Source organism: Mizuhopecten yessoensis, unplaced genomic scaffold, assembly GCF_002113885.1.
Source record: "Mizuhopecten yessoensis strain PY_sf001 unplaced genomic scaffold, ASM211388v2 scaffold8233, whole genome shotgun sequence".
Lineage (NCBI taxonomy): Eukaryota > Metazoa > Mollusca > Bivalvia > Pectinida > Pectinidae > Mizuhopecten > Mizuhopecten yessoensis.
In genome coordinates this window covers 154,083-177,316 of record NW_018407445.1, presented here as the reverse complement: position 1 = coordinate 177,316, position 23,234 = coordinate 154,083, and the positions used below count along the sequence as shown (strand labels likewise).

General features: G+C 36.9%; 1 protein-coding gene across 1 annotated transcript; it reads left to right on the top strand.

Annotated features, from left to right (window-relative positions):
- Window positions 1–22,976, top strand: LOC110455501 (N-alpha-acetyltransferase 15, NatA auxiliary subunit-like). Its single transcript, XM_021505673.1, has 22 exons — window positions 1–178; window positions 3,687–3,771; window positions 4,394–4,498; window positions 4,903–4,991; window positions 5,228–5,296; window positions 6,534–6,668; window positions 7,038–7,185; window positions 7,418–7,537; window positions 9,027–9,122; window positions 9,553–9,659; window positions 10,370–10,442; window positions 10,911–11,080; window positions 12,858–13,010; window positions 13,564–13,692; window positions 13,987–14,136; window positions 14,791–14,854; window positions 15,198–15,385; window positions 15,672–15,780; window positions 16,212–16,310; window positions 17,880–18,023; window positions 18,443–18,546; window positions 18,868–22,976. The coding sequence occupies exons 1-22, from the start codon at window positions 122–124 to the stop codon at window positions 19,036–19,038; spliced, it is 2,565 nt and encodes an 854-aa protein (XP_021361348.1). The 5' UTR covers window positions 1–121; the 3' UTR covers window positions 19,039–22,976.
- The last annotated feature ends 258 nt before the right edge of the window (window positions 22,977–23,234 follow it).

The following is a 23,234-nucleotide window of genomic DNA, read 5'->3' as shown; positions in this document are numbered from 1 at the left end:
TCGATATGTTAGCGGGGAATCCATTTCCTCCATATTGGAAATTCACCTCGTGGTTTGGGCTTGTTGATTCTATGGGATTTGTCACTTGCCGTTACGTTTAGGTCACCTAAACAATACCAAAATGCCTACCAACAACCCTTTACCTCCAAAAGAAAACAATTTCTTCAAGAGAATTTTGGTAAGCGTTTGAAAAGGAATTGAATATATGAGGGAAAATGTCAAGAGTGAGCTACCCAGTGGGTTGGGTGCCACAAATAGAAAACGGATGTCGTTCAACCAGGTTCATGTTGGGTGTGTTTGATTGCCATTGCTAAGAATGCAATGTCGAGCCGATACGCATTACCACTTATGATGATTAGAATTTGAATGTAAAAATGAGCTGCAGTTTTCTTTAAATGTGTACTCCGAGCTTACAAAATTGCCGGTTCCTTAGTTTCGTTTTTTCATTTTTTGACAAACGAGTAAAATGCCTGATTGCGTGACCTTCATTCCTTTTCTGGTATAAGATCTAATTCCTTTGACATTTCGTTTGTGATGAGTACAGTCTACTTGGACCATAAAACCGGTATTTTTTGAAGATGATCAATACAAAGTTGCTAAACAAAGTTGCCACTTTCTTTACAATCCTGAATTTTGTGTTACAGTATAAAAGGTTTAATTGAATGAATTTGTGGTTTCATTCTACTTCCGTCTGTAATAATTAACAATCTTATTGATGCATATTGAAACAATGATCAGATCCCAGATATTAAATTGATCACATTCTTATAGGGTAAGCTAACAAATATGTCAACCATTGTGGTAATTACCTAGTTCTCGGCCATTGTGCATAATACACAGAATTTTCCCCTAATCACTGTGCCAACAGGCCTGATAAGAATTTTAGCTGGTCAATTATGACCAATTTATATGCGTTTTTGAGGAAGCCAAAGTTATTTTTAAGACAGTCAATTTTCCTGCATGACATCTCATTGTGAATCCATCAAGCTTATCCAACATCATGCACATCCTGTACACCACTCTTCCCCCATCCTTTTCTGAGTCTTCAACCTAAAAGACAACACTATTTTCAACCCAGATTTAGTTCTAGTCTTGCCAAGCATACTTTAATATTACTTGAAACAAGCATTTGTCATAAGTACCTGTTTATACAGAATGGTTGGGTGGCGCAATAGATAACTCACTTGCCTTTCACCAAGGCGACCAGGGGTTTGATTCTCTGATCTGACGTGAAAAGGTATGGGGTCACCTGCCCAACCACATGGGTTTTCTCCGTGTTCTCTGGTTTCCTCCCACCATAAGACCCCTCACATGCACCGGTTTAAAGGAATAAATTTTACATTTACCTTTTTGTAATGCTGATAGAAAGGATTGCCATAGAGGATACATTTTTTCTGTTAGGACATTTTTCAGAGGTTACTCTCCAAGTCTCTAATGATTTCTATGTCAAAGTTATTTTATAAGTCAGTGCAGAGAGTGTAAATGAACATTACTCCTGGAATTTCCAGGATGCAGCCTTGCTGTTGGGACCCTAGACTTTCTTGAGCCCAATGCAAACTGTTACGATAGTACAGCAAATTTGAGATGATATGCATTGTGCATCAGTTGCAGTTTATTGACAAATAAAACTTTCCTTAGTGTGCTTCAAAAGAAAGATTTTAATAAAATCAATAATGAGTATGTTCACAACATTGACAGAACAAAACTGCATATCTTAATAACAATGTATCATTTTGAAAAAGTTTGATATGTATTCAGGGAAAATCCTGGAATTTAAGAGCAGTGGGCCATTTTCTGCAACTGTTAATCAATATCAAAATTAAGAGGGGCCATTCTATGTAAAATTAAAAGAAAATTGGAACATGGAGGGGTCAATTTCAGTTATCAGGGGTCAATCCATGGCTCCTCCAGGATTATCCCTGTGTATTTGGATAAATTGATAGTTATATGTATTGGGTTTATTTTTTAGATAATGGCTAAGGTTGTTGTGATAAATAGAACTCTTAGATCTTTTTGAAGTCATGTTGTGCTTGTGAACACAAAAGTCACAGATAATAAATACATATATCAATTTAATCAATATCCCTACTTATCCCATGGAGTTATACTTCTTAACAAATATATTGTTCAGCATTAGTTCAAAACAAACTCAATTTCTTCATATTTTTATACTGTTCTACTATGATGACAGGACATGACAGTCATTCATTTGATGTATTACCCTGTACCGGTATATGTAATCAGTCACAGCATTGAATATCGATCTGCAGGGCATTCTGGCAGAAAAGTGACTATGTTCAGGGTATGTGGTTGTCATCAACACAGCTACAGTACAGGCTGTGTGAAATCTGTATTGTACACATGTTTACTTTTTTAAAGCTTATAACGCATGTGACAATATTAATGTATCTTGAATTTGTTGATATTTTATAGATTATTTGTTAGGTCACCTGTGACCAGACCATTGGGTCAGGGTCATTATATTTGGCTAATAGCTTCCTGTGATGAAGCCAGACAAAATTTGAAAACAGAAATGTTTTCAAGGTGACAGGAGTCATAATTTGTTAAAATGCACAAATGACTTCTGCAAACTGAATGGCAGTCATATTTGCCAAAAAACATGGTTGCATGGTTTGAAGTAAAAGTTTGCGTACATAAAAAACATTGACCTTTATTGAAGGTGATAGGTCGAATATGTTAAAAAATCTTCAAATAACTGAATTTTTCTGAAGAACCCAAATTCCTAGTGCTGTGCTATTTCACAAGTAGTTTGCATTGTTGGCTTGGTTCATACTGCATTCGAAAGAACATTACTGTTACCTGAAACAAAAATATGGTGTGTATATATATAGTGTATATATGTACCCGGTAATGATTAATCTCCTTAAAGAATTTTTCATGTTTGTAGATTATAAATTATGTAAGGCCAAATAAAAATAATTACTTGGTTCTCAGGCCAATTTTTTTCAAAAGATATGCGTCAGGGTAGTAAAAAAAAAAAAAAACATTTTACATTGCAAAAATGAGACGAGGGCATTTTTTATTTTATTTTGTAGTTTGTAAAACGTTCATTGTGGGCATTACCTTGTCTTTTTTTAGTTGTGTAGAGACCCGTCATAGAGCAAGCATCCATAAATCCCCCCACAATGTTCCAGACGAGAATCACGAACCCCCTATTCCTTATTTGTACCGAAATGAGCGCCATTTGTACACAAGACTAATAAGTCATAATCATGTTAACGCTTGCCTGTATATCAATCCTTATCTTTATTCAAACGTTTTCGGGACTTAGGTGACTAACGAGTAAAAACGACATGCAGACCAATTTCTTCCGGATTTTTTTAAAGATGGCGGCTGGCGCATTCACAATTATTATTTTTTATTACTTTCACGATAAAATCAGCAATGAGGTGCCCTAAAAAAAAATCGCGCAGGCCTTTGAACCAAGTTTTTATTTTTTGGCCTAAGTAGGGTGCTGGTAAACTCGGTATATTCATTAAGTGATAGCCCTGTGGTAATTTCGGCCAGTATTTTTAACAGATGTGCTGTCAATCTTGCTTCGTCATAAACATGTTTTAAGTTGTTGCATTAATATAACAAAACAAAACAAATGAGAAATTTATTAAGAAACTGGCTAAAGAAGTGACTGATCCAGAACAACTTTCTCAATATTTCCTAATTTGCAGAAATGTTACGAGCAAAAGCAGTACAAGAATGGGCTGAAATTTGCCAAACAGATTCTGACAAATCCCAAGTATTCAGAACATGGAGGTTAGTATATTTATTCTTTTTAAACAACAATGTCATCTTCATATTCATAGAATTAAACGATTATCTATAAAGTGCTGATAGATAAAGTACATCTAATTATGTCTATAACGCATATGATGATCATAACAAGGGAAGTATTTTTATATTTATGCACAGAGTTTGCTTATGTTGGGACTTGGCCTGATCATGAGCATTATAGTTATGTAAGCATTCACCCGCCTTAACAGACAACTATTTTAGGAAAACAGGTTGTCAGGAATAATCGGCCAATCAGTAATCGGGAAATGCTTGTAGCATAATTCGAAAATATACTGGATAACTTGTTTCTTTGAACACGCTTTGTGTGTTGTCATTTAGCAAGCATACTCAAAGTTTGAATTAAATTCATAAATAATGAAGGAATCACTGTCTGGAATGTGTTAGCCAATGAGAGTTTAGGAAATACCTGTTACCTGTACGTGTAAGTATGTTTTGATATCGCTAACTTCAAACTTGATCAGAGCACTGCCATTATCTGATTATGGAAGCACACGGCAACGTGAGCTAAATTCTTAGAGTATTGACCTTTTTTGGTATAGTTGATAAACAAGCTTTAACTGAATATTTGTTTATTTGTCCACAGAGACCCTGGCCATGAAGGGCCTGACACTGAACTGTCTTGGTAGGAAGGAGGAGGCCTATGACCATGTGCGGCGGGGACTGAGGAACGACCTTCGCAGTCATGTCTGTATCCTTGTCAAGCAATTCCTTGTTCTTCATTGACTACAAACTGTCAGTCGTCACATGTGAACATGGGAGAGATCTTTATTTACTTGAAAGTCAATTTAAAATTGTCCTTTGAAGTTATTAAAGTCAATTTTATGTGAACTTGTAAATATGATGTGGTCATTAGTCAATCATTGATAAATTGACTAAAACTGATCATTCATAAAGTTTCAACCGATTCCTAGCATGACTTTTCATCACTGAAAAGGAGCTTCTGTCGCGACTTCTTAAATAAAATAAACAGTGTGTTGTGTTCTCTCCTCTAAATCATCTTGAAAACACTTAACAATTCTCACATATAAGTTGATCTGTATTATTTGTTTCACAAAATGGCATGTGTTTGTATTCCTTGACGCTGACCTCCAGGTTGGCATGTGTATGGTTTGCTACAGCGATCCGATCGGAAATATGATGAGGCCATCAAGGCTTACAGGAACGCACTCAAGTGGGACAAGGTGGGTAGTCCTGGCTACTACAGGGAATACAGTGAGACCATACACAGATCACTAAGAATTATATTAGTATTGAATACTTTGTAACGTATCAAAGACTTGTCAGTTTTCTAAATATTTCTTTTCCCTTTAAAAAAAGTATAGATACTTGATAACGCTTCCTAACAACCTGAGTTTTACAGATCAACCACTTTTTTGTAGGCTGTTTAAAATGTAGAATTGTGTTAAATGTTTTTCAGGATAACCTGCAGATCTTGCGAGATCTGTCCTTGTTACAGATACAGATGCGAGACTTGGAGGGCTACAGAGTAAGTAGTCTTCTAATGGGCAATCTTTACAAGTAATATGTGATTGATAATACTCTTCCCCACTACTATGTTCAAAGTCAGAGGGTTCCAACTTTCGCTCTCAATACACATTCCTTCTCTACACCCTTGGAATATGACAAAAATGAAGGCACCTTTTTAGCTGTTGTTCTCTTATATTAAAAAACTGAGCAGTCTCTAGGCTGTTAGCTGTCAGAGGATTAATGCCTAACTTAGAGGCTGTTCAATGTTACTCTTATGCTGGTGCGCAATTCTTTCGTAACAGTCTGAAACCCATGAATGATACTTGTATATCTCTACACAAAGATTGTATTTTTAGCTTGTCTATTCGAAGAATATGGCNGGGGGGGGGGCTATAGCAGTACCGTCGGCGTCCCACTTGGTTAAAGTTTTTGGGCAAGCTGTGTTTTGGTGTTTAACTCAACTTTTAATTAAATTTACGTTGTAATATGGTTACAGCAATTGCTTGGAGGTTCCTTAGCAACAAATTGGACCATATTTGCTCATTTTTGGTCAAAAACACAAGTCTTTTGGCATTGGTTAAAAGTTTTTGGGCAAGTTCTAGTTCTTTTGAAACTACTGGGCAGATTTCAACCAAATTTATCAGGAAGCATCCTTATGGTAGGGGGATTAAAGATTGTACAAATTAATTCCCTGACCCCCCAGGGGATGTGGGCAGGGCCAAAAGGAGTAAATTTGACAGTATGCCTTTAAACGATAATTCCTCCAATACTATTTGGCAGATTTCAACCAACTTTTACAGGGAGCATCTTTATGGGAAGGGGATTCAAGATTGTTAACATTTGAGACATGGTAGATTTATGTATGGAGAAGTGCACAGCGCACAACACTTTCGGATTATTTACATGACCCCGGGCTGGGGGGTGTCATGGGGATCAAATATTTAAAAAAAAAAGTCTTTTATCATATCAAATAAAACATTATTATGAGTTCTATATTTAACAGTAATTTAGTTTTGCATATGGTAATCGGGCGGCATGTTAGGGGTTACTTTGGAGGGATAGGAGGAGAGTGCCATTGACAATATAGTTCTAGTTTCCTGATCTATTATCTAAGATGTGACATTCCCAATTACTATTAGCACTTTTTACAAAAAATATTTTAATAGACGAGCTATGCTGTTCTCCTACAGCTGTTGTTTTACATGAACATATAATTTGTTGGGAGATTATTTATGATTTATACTTGATGTTTACAGGACACACGTTACCAACTGCTTGTTTTGCGGCCTGGACAGCGTGCATCCTGGATTGGCTATGCCATGTCTTATCATCTCCTGAAGGACTATGATATGGCCTTCAGTATCATTGAGGAGTTCCGCAAGACACAAATGGTACTCCTCCAGATATTGCATTTTGCCAGTGAATTTCAGTATATTTTTTCGTTGTACAAATTTAATAATTTGATGGCATGATGTTTCAGGGCTATTGCCTGAAATCTTATATTGTTTGACTCTGAAAATATGAAGAAGAGAACCTTATAAAAATATCTTGATGTCTAGTAAATTATACAGGAAGTTGAAACAACAATGGTTTTGCTTACTCCAGAACATTTGGAGGTTAAACTCCAACTTCACTCGAAGACCAAGAGATTTAGGGTTTGCAGGCTGGATCATGTAGAAATATTTTGATAAGAGCCAGTATCTTTGCAGAGTTGTATTGACATTTGTTTTATTGTACAACACATGGACTTCTCTTTTCAGCCAAAACCACTGGACTATGAGCACAGTGAACTCCTCATGTATCAGAATCTTGTACTGCGTGAATCGGGACTGAATTCAGAAGCATTTAGCCATTTAGAAAAATATGAAAAACAAATTGTAGACAAGTTAGCTGTTCAAGAAATTAGAGGTAAGAAAAGAAGCATTGCGATTACCGATGGGCGTAAAGAAATGTTGAACAGTTTTGATAATTTTGTATGTTTATATTTCATGATTGTTGATGTTGAAATAAGAGAAGAAAAATAAATAGATAACCACATATGTATTCTGAAAAAAAAACACCCAAGGAAGTTGAAACGACTCATAACTGAAGTGAATGTACCATATGTGGCAATAACGAAATGGTCTGACTCTGTTCTTAGGTGAACTGTACCAGAAGTTGGGCAGGCACGAAGAATCTGCTGAAGTATACAGAGATCTGATCAAGAGAAATCCAGAGAATTGGGGCCATTACAAGATGCATGAAGAGGCTGCGAAACCTAGTACAGTGTTTTTTTGGGTTTTTTTATTATCAGGATTATTTTTGTGCTTTGTTTGCCGCGACAAAAGTAGCAAAAGCGAGGCTATGGTGACTAAGGCGTCAACGTTAGTTTCACTGAAAGTATAAAAGCTTGACCAACCAAACTTGGACCATAGATGCATCTTACGTAGGACATCTTAACCCATGCATCAAATGCTAGATGCGGCCTACATTTCATGGTCCATTGACTTTGTTATTTCGGATATAGCAATCGGAATGGCTTGTTTTTGTAAAGCCTTATCCTCTTGCTATTCAGCAATACAATTAATTTGTTCTAGTTTTTCTACATTAATTATTTAGATAATATAGAGTGCAGTGGGACAGGGATCCTTAAATGGTAGACCATCATCTTGCTGTCAACTGCATATCATATTGTTTGCGGGGGATATTAAATTGGGCTCCGTCCGTCCCTCTGAGCGACCGTGCATAGGTCAGAGCTCTGTAACACTTCAAAATAACTACTCAAAACTTTGTACTGTTATTAAGCTAGTACTCTAGATAGTAGTGCCTTTTGCTATGTAGAAGTTCTCCATTTAAATACTTTTTTCTGTTACCATGGAAACAGATAGGCCAAATTATAAATTTCAGTTGTATGGATCATGCTACCAAAACCATTCAAGATAACTACCTGAAACTTTGTATAACTATCAAGCTAGCATTCTGGTAGTGCCTTTAGCTATGGAGAAGTTCTCATTTTTTTATTTTATTTTTTCAAATTGGTTACCATTGAAACAGATAGGCAAAACTACAAATATTGCTGTTTCCTGAGTAAAATGTCAAAACCTTTTAAGATAACTACATGTACCTGAAACTTTCCACTTATCATCCTATCACTCTAGTTAGGCAAAATTACAAATTTCGCGGTTTCAGAGCATGGCAACAAAATTGTTCAAGAACTGCCTGAAACTTTGTACACTTTGTTCAAGCTAGCACTCTCTTGGTGCATTTTGCTCCTCTAGGAGTTTCAATTGGGATAAAAAAAAATCTCTTTTTCTGTTGCCATGGAAAAAGGCAAAAAAAAAAGCTGAGGTTTCTGAAGCGTGATCTCAAAACTATTAAAAATAACAAATTGAAATTTAACTTGTACACTTATCAACCTAGCACTCTATTGGAGCCGTTTGCATTCAGGATGTATACAGGAAGTTTTTTTCACTTATGAAGCTAGTGCTCTTATCAAGCCTTTTTTGAATGGGAAGTCATCAGTGTTTTGTAAAAGATGATCTACATCAAAATATCAGTAACAGTGGTGGAATGTAGTTAATACCTGTTATTGTAATATTAACATATATACATATATTTATGATTGTGTGTCTTTCTTTTAAACAGCGGGGCGCGGGGATATTGTCTATCTTGTTTAGCAACGGTATAGTTTATGCATTAGTTCAGAGTTTTTTTTGCAAGTTCTGCATCAACCACTGGTATTGAAAGTATGTGTATTTTGTTTAATACAGAAAGTGTAGAAGAACGTCTCCAGTTGTATATGGATATAGAAAAAGATTTTCCACGCGCCTCCGCCCCAAAGAGGCTTCCACTGGCCTTTACCACAGGTAACTGGGTTAATATCTACATGAATCAATAACATTTCAGTTATTGGATATAAAGCTTGCTTGTTTTCCAATTCTGACTATTCACTGTGTATGTAACGATATAATAATGAGACATGATAAAGCAGCAGTATGATTAAGAACCTTCCAATTATTCCAACAGTGTACAAAATTGAAGTGACATTTCACTGTTATCAGTAGAATATTTTGGAATTTGAGTTTTAAAATACTCAACTTCTCGGGAGAAAATTAATTCAGATATGTTCTTATTTGCTTTCTTATCTCTTCCTTTTTTGATTTAAAATATTGTTCTTTATTTTCTTTTTAATTCAGTTAACCATAAATCTTCTCACTGATGTAAGCAAAGTCTGAATAATATTGTGTTTATAGAAAGAATCAGTTTGAAATTGACCGGAGATGATTTTCTTTGCAGGAAACACGTTTATTAGTTTATTGGATACCTATCTGAGAAAAGCTTTCCACAAAGGGGTACCGCCACTGTTTGTCACACTTAAATCTCTATACACAGACCCCAACAAGGTAAGTACAGTGTAAAAGGGCACCAACCCTGTCATATAATGACAATTAAATCTCTGTACACAGACCCCAGCAAGGTAAGTACAGTGTAAAAGGGCACCAACCCTGTCATATAATGACAATTTAATCTCTATACACAGACCCCAGCAGGGTAAGTACAGAATAAAGGGACACCTCTCTTTGTCAAAACTAAATTTCCATACACAGACCCAAGCAGAGTAGGTACAGTAAGACCTTTAAGATATTTTAGATATAGGCATTGTTACCTCAACATTGTTTAACATCCACTTTATTGAGAATTATTCCTTTTAAAATTAGACATGTCCAGACTGTTTTGTCCCAGTTGTAACCTATTGGCCTACTTGATGAATAGTTAAAGATTATGATGTCTTCTCATTCACTGATTGAGGTCTGTTGACATTGTGTAGCAGGGAGTTATTGTCTGGACATGGGAAGGGAGGGGCTGATGTCTGAACATTGTTAAGGGGGAGGTAGTTGACATGTGTGACAGAGAGAAGCTAGTTAACACATGGACATTGGGGGGGTGGGTGGGAATGATTTGAAATTCGGACATTAGCAAGGACTGATAATATAAAAGTTGTTTCTTCATCGACATCTGTAGACTTTGTGGAGGTTAATTGATGCGTGACTTGGTAATGTTGTCCCTGACATTTCTGGCTTATTGTTAATTAAATCCTGTTTGTTTTTTACAGGTGAAAGTGGTTGAGGAAATAGTATTGGGTTACATGGAGAGCCTAAAGAAGGTGGAAAAGTTTGATGAAACTGGTAGGTTAGAAAGACCAGAGGTCTCCTCTGGATAGTTGATGCCGACAAAAGAATTTTCTTCAGACTTCTTGTAAATTTCTGTTTTTAGATTGGTTTGGTTGCTTTTTTTTGTAAACCTTCTTACATCAGCACACCCGAGCATCCACCAATCTTCAAAAGTCTTAAAAAAATACTTACATCATGATTATAACAGACAGTGATTTTATATTTAGCTGTTATCATAATTTGGAGCTTTAGAATATGTGAAAAGAGCTAAAATAAGTACATTTATATTGTTTTGAATAAAAATGTTCTCAAAGGATGGAGATCTAAACCACTTGACTGCATATCTTGGTATGGAAACAAAATTTGCAGCAATGCTCCATGTTATCTTTCAAAAACGAAATGCAAAATATCTCAGAAATTGTATGTAAGAGCTGAACATTAGCTTTGATTCAGAAAAGAGATTGAATTTTGACTTTGTTGCAGATGAGGGTGAGTTGGAGCCACCCACTTCTTTGGTGTGGGTTTACTACTTCCTTGCCTCACATTTTGACCATCAGGGCAACACAACGCGGGCGATGGAAATTATCAACACAGCCCTAGAACACACGCCACTACTCATAGAGCTATACGCTCTGAAGGCAAAGATACATAAGGTAGTACACGTCAAATTTACTAAAATGATGTAATTCCTAAATATCATTATTTAATATGGATGGTGTCCCAGTAATAACTTTGTAACAAGTCACTGTCAGCTGTTTAGTGATTATTAGCTCACCTGGTCCAAAGGACCAAGGTGAGCTTATGCCATACCGTGGCGTCCGTCGTCCATCCGTCGTCCATCCGTCGTCCGTCCGTCCGTCAACAATTTCTTTAAACGACTTCTTCTTAACCACTGGTTGGAATTAAACCAAATTTGACTGGAAGCATCCATAGGTGGTGGGGATTCAAAATTGTACAAATGGTGGGGCTGACCCCCCAGGGGGCTGAGGGGCGGGGCCAAAAGGGGTCAATTTGCCCATATTGCTTTAAGCGACTTCTTCTCTGAAACTAAAAAGTGGATATCAACCATATTTGACAGGAAGCATCCCTAGGTGATGGGGATTCAAAATTGTACAAATGGTGGGGCTGACTCCCCAGGGGGCTAAGGGGCGGGGCCAAAAGGGGGCAATTTGGCTATATTGCTACAAACGACTTCTTCTGTAGAACTGTGCACTGGATATCAATCATATTTGATCAAAAGCATTCCTGGGAGGCAGGGATTTAAAATTGTACAAATGGTGTGGCTGACCCCCCAGGGGGCTGAGGGGCAGGGCCAAAAAGGGTATTTGGCTATACTGCTTTAAGCGACTTCTTCTCTGGAACTAAGAAGTGGATATCAACCATATTTGACTGGAAGCATCCCTAGGTGATGGTGATTAAAAATTGTACAAATGGTGGGGCTGACTCCCCAGGGGGCTAAGGGGCGGGGCCAAAAGGGGGCAATTTGGCTATATTGCTACAAACGACTTCTTCTGTAGAACTGTGCACTGGATATCAATCATATTTAATCAAAAGCATTCCTGGGAGGCAGGGATTTAAAATTGTACAAATGGTGTGGCTGACCCCCCGGGGGTTGAGGGGCAGGGCCATAAAGGGTATTTGGCTATACTGCTTTAAGTGTCTTCTTCCCTGGAACTAAGTGATGGATATCAACCTTATTTGACTGGAAGCATCTCTAGGTGGTGGAGATCGTACAAACGGTTGGGCTGACCCCCCAGAGGGCTGAGGGGCGGGGCCAAAATTGTTGGGCATAAAGAGACGAATGCAGTCATGATATTAGAATTGATCCCATGGCCTGCCCCACCCTTGCAGACTTGGCCCCTGGGTCATACCTTTGAAACGGTTGAGATCCCCACCCCAAATCTATATATACAAATGCTTGGCAAAAAGAGACAAATGCAGTCACGATATTAGAATCGATCCTAAGGTCTGGCCACAACTCTAGGGACCTAGTTTCTGAGTCAAAGCTTGGAAACAGTTGAGATCCCAACCCCATAACCATACATAAAATTGCTGGGCATGAAAAATCTTATATAGCTATGCTACAAGGATTGGCCTTGGGGTCTGGCATATTCCCTTGATCTCATTTGGAGAATAGTTTGCCATGATTGCTTAGGTATCCAGGTGAGCGATACAGGCCCTCTGGGCCTCTTGTTGTATTAAGGACCAGTGGGATTAGGGTTAAGAGAGATGTTTCATTCATTATACATGTATATACAGATGTAGTGACATTAGTTTAACTTTCTTTTATTCAAGTATTTCAATTATATACATATATATATGCAATATATATATATATTATATATATATATATATAACATTTTGTAACAAAACACAAAATAGGAAATAGAAACATTGATGGACTAGTTTTAATTGTCCTGTTTGTTGCAGCATGCGGGTGATATAGAGGAAGCAATGCGATTGATGGACGAGGCCCAATCCCTGGACACTGCCGACCGTTACATCAACTCCAAGTGTGCCAAGTACATGCTCAAGGCTAACCTCATCACTGAGGCCGCTGATATGTGCTCCAAATTCACACGTGTAAGTCTACTTTATGGTGGCTTCTCTGATGGGGAAGCTCTTGTATAATGTCGACTGCTATCTGTAAAATAGTGCATTTGAGGTACGTGATCAGGGTCACAGTGCTATGAATAGAATGTCAATTTATCTGTTCTTAACTAATCTCACCTAGCCCAACACCCTTAATCATTCATTGTTGAGTCATATGAAGCAAGTGTTTGAATAACAGTAGGATAAATGTCAAGGTTATAGTTATAATCTTGAGAGGGTTTATAAATTTTAGATTAAAGATATATACTGGATATTGTGAAACGTTGTTTGTAGATTAACATTTGTTTACAATTACAGTGGAAACCTCATTTTTATAACAGCAGGGAATTATTGTTGTGTTCAAATATGAAGGCTAATGAATGCATGTAAATAGATGCCCATGATAAAGTCGCATACAAATGGTTTTTTGATTATATACGTAATACAAAGCTTGAACATGATCAGCATTCTGAGCTTGTTCTAATATGTCTGAATCGATTGTAGATCGAATAACGTGTTACATATGAATGTTTTTTTGTAACAGGAGGGTGTGTCTGCTATGGACAACTTGAACGAGATGCAGTGCATGTGGTTCCAGACAGAATGTGCGGCCACACACCAACGCACAGGCAAGTGGGGAGAGTCTCTAAAGAAGTGTCATGAAATTGACAGGGTAAGTTTGTGAACAAGTTTCTAGTAATACTTGATAATTGGTCTTCCTATTGATATTTTAGATGAGCTTGAGACAATTAAGATGAACTAAGCACATTTTACACTCCTCCAAACACTCTTCCAATACCCAGTGGTGTTGTTGATGTTTGCTTGTTTCATGTTTCTGATATTGTCAACTGTGTTGATACTAACTCATCAAATATGTAGCTGTTTACTCATCACATGCTGTTGATTGTTGTCCAATATTTTGTCGATGTTAACTCCTCAAACATGCTGGTTGACTCGTGTTTTTCAGCACTTCACAGAGATAATTGAGGACCAGTTTGACTTCCATACATATTGCATGAGAAAGATGACGTTACGAGCCTACATAGGATTGCTGCGCCTTGAGGATGTGCTTCGCAATCATCCTTTCTACTACAAAGCAGCAAAAATAGCAATAGAGGTGAGAGGGCTCTTCAGATCAATTGTGTCATCTAGTACAGCCGCTGTTTCTTTCAAGTTTGACCAGCCAATTAGTGTTTATGTCACTAAAGAAGGGAACATGTAGATTTTTATCATCAGCTTGTCTTAAAAACTTTACTAAATGTCTGATAGTATAATCTTAGGTAACATGTTTTAATAGCATTGTTCTGAGGCTGAATTGCATATGTATCATTTGTTTGAATCTACGAAGTAGGGGATTGGCACATTATTCCCCGGACATTGCAGTGACAGTACAACTTTTAATACATCGAGATGGAATTCAGAAGTATATTAAAAATGTAATTAGATTATCCTGTGTATACATATATGTTATATTCTCTGTGTTAGATTTATGTTATTTTATTTCATAAGAAGCATGATATTACTGTTGGAATCTACATTGCACTAGGTGTTATCACAACATGTTAGTTAACTTTATCGGTACTTTTGTGTGGTGTGAGTTCAGCACATCTCAATAGAAGATAATGGTCTTCCTAAACTCTTTTCCACTCCAAGTCCACAACCTTGTTAGATTGAACAGCACCAATGATACATCCCTTGAATAAGTTTTAAATGTCTCATGTCGGGTGTTACTGGAATAAGCTTTAATATATGAATGTTTTGTTCCCTGCAGATATATCTTCACTTGAATGATCACCCGCTGGCTGAGAACGAAACAGACAATTCCTTAGACACGGGTAAAAAGCTATGTGGATAGAAAATATGCACAATTTCTGTGGAGATAATGTTTTAGTTTGCTGTTAATATTTTAATGCAGGCATATTAAAAACAATCTGTTGAAAAATATCTGAATTTTGATTCTCATAAAATCATAAAATTGAGATATTTATTATTGTGATTGTTAAGATTATAGGTTCAACTCGGTATTTAATGCTTAAATTATTAACATTTCTGAAATGTCTTCCCATTAACAAAGAGTTAGAACTTATTTCGGTGAGATTACATATTTGATATTCACTTCAATGACAATTGTTACTTTATCTTTTTATCATTGAATTTATTTGTTTCCTCTCAAAACAGAAAATCTTACACCAAGTGAATTGAAAAAATTACGAAATAAGCAGCGAAAAGCTGCAAAAAAGGCCCAACAGGCCAAGGAAAAACAGAAAGCAGAACAGGACAAAAAAGAGCAACAGAGCAAAAAGCAGCAGGATGGCGAGATGGATGGGCCTAAGGAGGAAGAATTGATCCCTGACAAACTGGCCAGGGTAGGTCGGAGGTTGATGATTTATGGTCGAATGTTAACAATATTGATATAAAACAAAAATCCCCTTAAATGCCTCAAAATTAATTGAGTGTTCAAGTTAACATGGAGTTTATGACCCAACTTTTAGCATTCTGTATTTGAGGCCAACACTGCAGTTGAAATGGGGTTGTTGAACAAGTTCAGGACCTTCCATTGTTCTATCAGAAAATTTCAAAAACTTTAACTAAATTTTCTGAAATAAAGTTAACAAGACCTGACTATTTAATCCATTTTTGTTTGAATTTCAGACTGAAGAACCACTGGAACAGGCCATCCGCTTCCTAAAGCCGCTACAGATGTTAGCAAAGGACAAAATACAAACCCATATATTTGCTTTTGAAATTTATAGTAGAAAGGGTAAGTATCATTATTATCCTTTCGTATAATCAAACAAGTAGAGTATAACTTTATATCTGTACTCGCAGGAACGTGGCAGTAGATATCTTGCCTGACCTTTCTGGTGATGAAATGATTGTGCCGTGAACTAATGGAGATTACTGTTCAAAGAAACGATTTTAGTAACTAGTATACAGAAATGAAAAGAATGTTGTCTTGGTATAAAATAAACAAAAATACATGTTATGTAATTAACAGTTATAGAACATCCCGAGTCCAACTGACATGCATTCAAAAATCAACAGTTACCTGTACAAATATTCCTTGTTCAACTGACGTATAAACAAAGATCAGTTGTTAAATGTACTGATATAATTTTTTTAAGTCACAATAAAAAGAAAATCAAATGTTAAGGATGAAGCTGCTAATTGGTCATTGTTTTTTATTTTCAGGTAAACACCTGTTAATGTTACAATCACTAAAACGAGGCCGCCGTATCGACTCTGACGACCCTCAGTTACATATTTGTTTACTGAGGTTTTTACAAAAAGGTGAGGAATGTTTTCTTTCCACAGACGTGCATTGGTATAGTGAAATGTTTATGTACAACCTGCAATGCTCAGTGGACTCTGTGATCCTGCTGGAATATCAAGACATTTTGTTTAGAAAAATAACTTTAGAGCAATAACATTAATTCATTCAGTCTCACAACTCAACCACATTAAGTTTCAAACAGAGTTCTGTCCCTTATAACACTATTTGGGTGTGATGGGAATTCAAAATTGTACAATTTCTTCTCTGGAACTATGAACTGGATATCAACTATATTATGAATTTTGGTTGAAGAAACAAAACATATCAATGCATTTGCTGACCTAGGGGCCCCCTAGGCCAAGGGTGGGGTCAAAAAGGTCATTAAGTTGGAAATTGTTGAGATCCAAACACAATCTCTGGGCATAGGAGACAATAAACAAAGTCTTACCAGGATTGGCTTTTGAGTCTGCCCCTCCCTTTGGGATAAAGTCCCTAGATCATAACTTCGATATGGCCAAGATCCACGCCCTGTAACCATATTTACAAATTTCTGGGCATGAAAAGAAATACAGATATGCTGGCAGGATTTGAGATCCCTATCCAATAACCATATGTGCAATAGCTAGGCATGAAGAATCAAACACAATCATGCTATAAGAATTAAGAAAACACTAATAAATACAGATATGCCATAGCAATTGGCCACACAGCCTGCCCCCACCCATAGGGACTTTGCCCCTGGGTCATAATTGTCCCAGGTCATATCATGGAAACAGTTGGAATCCCCACCCCTCAGCAATAATAACAATTGCTGCACATAAAGATTCAGATACTGGTAGGTTTGGTAAAGGAGTTCAGCCTCACCCCTGGAGACTGATGTGCAATGTTACTTTAAATAAGAATATTTGCCTTTATCGCTTATAATAATAATAATAATATACAACATTTGATATAGCGCCCTATCTAGCTAATATAAGCCACTCTAAAGCGCTTTACAGTACATAGATATACAATTTCATACAGTCAATACAATTAGCATATATATATTAATCAATACAATATTGAGGAATCCGCAGGAGCTGCCTTATCAGGCGCTAACTACTAGTCCTATGCCACCTGGCTAATATCTGCCTATGTGTGTATGCCTGTGTGTGTGCTGGAGATGTATTGTGTTCTGTTTGTAGTGGGACCGTGCTTCCAATGGTATCATTTGTAGTGCCACCTCACTTAAATGCTACAGCACAGATACAGCAACACCCACCCCAGACTATTTTATACTCCACCTGGTTTGTTGGAGTTGTGTGGGCAGGAGAAAAACACTTTCTCTAATATTCCATGCGTACGGCGACTTCAGGGATCAAACCCCGGGCGCCTGCTTGGAAGGCCAGAGCTTATGTGCAACACAGGCCCTCTGCACATCTTGTTTTGGAACTCTTATTGTAAAATTATCTTGTGTTACACGAAACTCTGAACTTCTTTCATCCCTTGGATTCATAAAAGTTATCGTATAAAATTTCAAGTCGGAACCATGATGTAAGGAGATGATTGAAACAGTGCAGTTATAGTTGATGTCTTGGATGTTTCAGTGACTAAGAAGGGAGCAATACCAGATGCTGTCAAAAAGGTGTTAGAAATGGAAACGTTACCACTTCATCAAGGAAAAGATGTAAAAACACTCAACATAGAGTACATCTCACGGAATAGCAGCTCGCTATTACACAGATTAGCAGGTAAAAATCCTATGACTCGTCTATAACCAAGAGTTGTCTGCCCTTACACTGGTATGACCAACATCACAGTGGCATATATATGCTGTCTTCCATATAATAACTAGACTCCATGGAAAGTGAAATGTTTAATGAAATTTTGTTGAATGATCAGCCAAGTTTTTCGCTGTGTAAAAAAAAAATAAGATAAACAAACCAGAATATTGCAAGTGTGACAATATAAATTCAGGTATATAGTTCATACACAGAATTTATTATTTATAGTCATTGAAATTTAAAGCAACCTTTAATACAATGATTCTAAACTTGATGATTCATATTCGATTAGTAAATTGGCAATAAAATCTCCCGAGTATAACAGCTATATCTATTGTTTTGTGATTAGTTTTGTGAACTTAAATGCTGAACTTTTCTGTCAACAGGTGCTAGGATGATGTATGAATTAGATTCCTCAGAAATAGTACAGAAAAAAGCATTAGAAATGGCCATAAGTCTTTCTGAGGATTTAAAAGGAATCAGTATAAAGGTAAGCATTGTATTGATGATATATTGCAAATTAATTATAATAACATACAGATATGGACGGAATCCCTATGTACATGATCAGTAGGTGTTATTCAGTCAAATATATAATTATATCTTCTGAAAATGTTTTGTATTCTACAAAATATTAATTGTTGATTATATTACTGCTGGTAAGCTTATGCTGAGTAAAGAGTTGAAACTTACTCTGTCAGATTTTTATGAACTAAGCAAAAAATAGAAAAAGTTTTGAAATTAAAAAAAAAAAATTGATCAGAATGACAAGTGAAAGTTGTTTGATGTATTTGAGTGTTTACCTCCACAGAATTGTATAGAAGTGTTGGAAGCAATGTGCCGAGGAGACTTTGGTGAGTGTGAGAGCGTTGCACAAGACTATCAGGCGCGGTGCCACAGCCTTTTCCCGCTCTCTCCTTCCTTTATTATTCCCGCCAGCAGTCAACCAGACCAGATTGTTGCCAATGGAGCCGCCTCCTAGAAAAGAGTTTTATCAAGGGGAATAATCCGCCTCATTTGTGCTGAATTAGGACAGCTTTCTTATAACAGAAAACTCCCAAATCATAGCAGGTAATTACTCTACAGGCATTTCACTTGAGTTAGGAGGACACATGATCAACACCACTATGTTTACCTTGTGATCAAACCATGGAAGTGGCCGCCCAGAACAGTGATGGCATTGAATCACATTACATTGTGGCACCGTTTGTTAGAAATGTGTCAACATCTACGATGACAGTGTCACAGAAAAATCCACAGGCATGCCACAAAGATACCTTGTGACCACTGTGCACATTTCTGTAGGGAACACTGTAGCTGCTTGTGTGTGGACACTGGTGTGATTGGGTGATGTTTGACAATAGCGTATGTGGATGAAAGTGTCGCCATACACAACGTCCAGGCTTCCAGGCTCAATGAACAAAGGCAGGATTAGCCAACAGTAAATGGCAAAAAACAGTTAACCATTTTCAAGTGTTATTTTTGTGCAAACCTTTTTTCCCCACACTAATGACTTCCCACTAAATTATTTGCTCAAGTGCGATCAGGGAAGATGCTGCATATTGCGTGCTGTGACTGTCACTCACTGGATCTGGGGACCATGCTCACTCGTCCAAACTGAGCACTAACATTAGGAGTGATGGCCTGAACCAGCACACACTCGTAAGCAAGAACTGAGCCAATCAGAACACACCTGTTAGCTTGCCACAGAAATTCCTCACCACATCAGCCACGTTGTTGATTTCCAAGGATAGACAAATCTTTTTTTTAAGTTATTTTATAGAAACTAGTATTATCCATGTGTTCGTTTTGCTACATTATATTAACAGTTGTCTGTGTGACTCGAAAACCTGACTGTGAAACTTTTTTAATGAACTTGACAGATATTTATGCTGTGGAGGTAATTATGATGATACAGAGTATCACTGTGATTGTCCAGCGTTTGTCTCATCCTGGCATCGGTCACTATGCTGAGTGTCCCATGTTGTAAGAATGTTTTTAGCTCACCTGGTCCGAAGGACCATGTTGAGCTTATGCCAAACTGCAGCGTCCGTCCGTCAACTTTTCCTTTAAAACGCTACTTGTCCTGAGCGGCCAAGTAGATTTTGACTACATTTGGTCTCGAGCATCCTTAGGCCTAGGGAACTTAATTTTGTATAAATGGTGGGTGTGGCCCCTCTGGGGGCAGAAGGGCGGCCCCAAATAGGGGAAATAGAGGTAAAACCTTTAAAAACCTTCTTTTACCATAGGGATAAAGGGATTTTATCATAATTTAGTCTGGAGCATCCTTTGGCCAAGGGGATATAGCATAAACATAGCAAATTCTTCAAAATCCTCCTTTTCCTGTAGAAATGACCGGATTTTGTCCAATTGCATATAAATATAACCCCTTACTAACCATGTAATACATGTTCACTACCGGCAACATCTCGCTATTCCAACTTCAATTTTGCTAACATTTCCAGGTGAGCGATACAGGCCCTTTGGGAGTCTTGTTTATTGAGTGTGATGATGAACAAAAGTGTGGCCTGAGTTGAAAGTGTTGGTACCACCACCTCTACATTAGTGTGCCATGTGATCATGTCAATGATATCACTGGTGTAGGGCTGTGATACTGATGGTACGCTTGTTATTTAGCCATCAACCGATTACTGACATATATATACTTTGGTCACTTACGTTGCCAAATCTCCATGTCATCGCTTTCAAATCATTTATCAAACAATTATGACTTTAATAGGAGAAGTGCATGCCAATATTTACCTGAAAATATCATGCTGCTCTTGCATGCAAAATATGGTCATTTGGGAAATTTCTTACTGCTTCAAGGGGTTTTTCCATTTTTTATTCTGACGAGGTAACTAGTTCTGATGTCTTCATACTTACATATCCATGAAAGCAGATTAAAATTAATTTCTGTCAAGATAAAACCAGTCTGCTTGCAGACAAAAATTATAGTACAGTACATTGTTGATTGGATTATAGTTTGTCAAGTGAAAGTATTGTGGAAAATTGTCCAGACATCTATACTTATTGTAGACATACAACAAGATAGGCATAAAACAAATGTCTGGCACAACAGGGTGATATATAATATGGAAATCAAATAAAACTGTTTAGTTGACAATGAAAACTCAAGGTGTTTTTTTTAAGTTATTAATTTCTCAAACATTGAAGTGTTCTCCGCTGTAAGAGGCCCGACACAAGTTGGTTTAATGTTGAAAAATGAGTTAAGTGGTGTAGCTTCTGCCAACTGGAGTTTGGTACAAGTCTTTCTAAATCATCAGACATCAGTCCTGATTATGAACAGACCACCGATAACTTGACCTATCTATAAAGACCATCACTAATTCAAAAACAAAATAAAAATTACTTGATTTATTCAACAGTAAATTGTGTGATAAATATTTTCATTTTGGGGATTGATCACGGATTCAAAAAAATTGCAATATTTATTCAAACACACTTAAGGTAGAGAGTTCCATCACTTCTCTGTGCTAAAGTTATTTTCCTAGTAAATTAATGTTATTTCCTCTATATTCTTTCAAAACAAGTTATAGATTTATAGGGAGCTAGAACAGTCTAAAATGTTGCTGAAATGTAAAAACATAAAGTATATCATAACTGATAACGCAGTGGAAAAGATTAATCTGCTTTAGAAATAAAAGAAATGTTTTTGGGGGAAGAAAGAAAAATATTTTTTTGGTACATAACCCTTTATATCAATTCAAGCAACTCAAAGTTAGAAAATGCAGATCATTGGAGATATAACAACAGTACTAAGATTCTCTAAGCAACGGCTATCTACCTGTTCACTAAGAAGTTATATGAAGTACAAATACGATAAATTAGAAGTGAATTACAGTATAGTAAAAGTTGTTGTATTCCAAACGGTTTGACCAGTTAGACCAGATTTATACGTTTATGAAACAGGAAAGGGCCTATTGGTCTAATGTTTTGTATGCGAGCCTTAAAAAACTTACAAGGCCACATCAGTAAACAGGCTTCACTCCAGAAAAATCTGCTTTTGGAAACAGATGAAGGTGTCTTTTCCCGTACATAAAAAACACCCAAGGTGGTTATTGTAGACTGGTGTTATACCGACGGTAATCATCAACAGGTGTTTTTATTATATATGCAAGTGTTCATTTTCAATATGTCTGACTTTACATAATGTTGATGTTATATAAAATCTCAAGCAGCCTTAAAACATATTTTTTCTGTCAGTGATATGTTGATGAGACTTAAATCAGTACTGTATTTACAATCTGCTGTCCATGGTAACCGAAGACTGGTGTGTGACCAGCAACAACCTCTGATGCAGTCTCCATGGTAACTAACAAACCAGTGTAGGTGATTACACAAGTATGTAGTCCAAGTGCTAATGAAATAAGGATTTATTTGACTATAAAATTAGTACTTCACTGATCTTCTATTCCGTCTTTGCGTATTGCAGTTATCTTCTCTTGTGAGCAGGTATTGATTGTTACGTCATTGGTTTGTGTGAGAAAATTACGTTGTTTTCTCAAAAATTGATGATACAATCAGTACCTGCTCACAAGTCCAGATAACTCTGCAATACGAAAAGACGGAATAGACTGATAGTCATTTGTCGGAAAATAACACAAAACACATTTGATCTAGCATACCACCATTAAGATTGTTGCCGATGACAGTATTTTACCATAGTGATATATGACTGGAACCAAGGGTGATAGTAAAACTACTGTTGATATAAGAAGTTGTATTTGGGTGAATATTTTGCTATGGCAACTACAATTTGCAATGCAGTTGCCATGAAGGCCCGATAAAGTGGTGTGGTTGCTATGGTGATGTATGGGTATGCAAGAGAGATTATACGGATGAATTTATCCTGGGATAGTTACATGAAATAAAACACACTTTCTATCTACAAACCTATATGTTGTTGACTTTCATTTTTACAATTCTGTAGTTGTGATCAAACCTAATAGATTTGAATCACTCTGTAATCTGTATCTTAATTCTAATTTCTTTCAAATATAACAAAGCCATTTGAATTCATTGTTATGACTCGACCGTCCTAATTTCTACAGAAGTCGAACATGAGAATACCTCAAATGAGTTTGTATTCAGGGTCCCAACGTCATTGTTTCTAATAACAGGTCAACCTACACTGGGCCTTGTGGGGACATTCAT

Excerpts from the sequence above, each read along its gene's own strand:
- LOC110455501 (XM_021505673.1), top strand. The coding sequence starts at position 122 with ATGCCTACCAACAACCCTTTACCTCCAAAAGAAAACAATTTCTTCAAG. Across the intron at positions 4,499-4,902 it reads CGACCTTCGCAGTCATGTCT|GTTGGCATGTGTATGGTTTG; the intron begins GTATCCTTGTCA and ends GCTGACCTCCAG. Across the intron at positions 18,024-18,442 it reads GCTATTACACAGATTAGCAG|GTGCTAGGATGATGTATGAA; the intron begins GTAAAAATCCTA and ends TTCTGTCAACAG.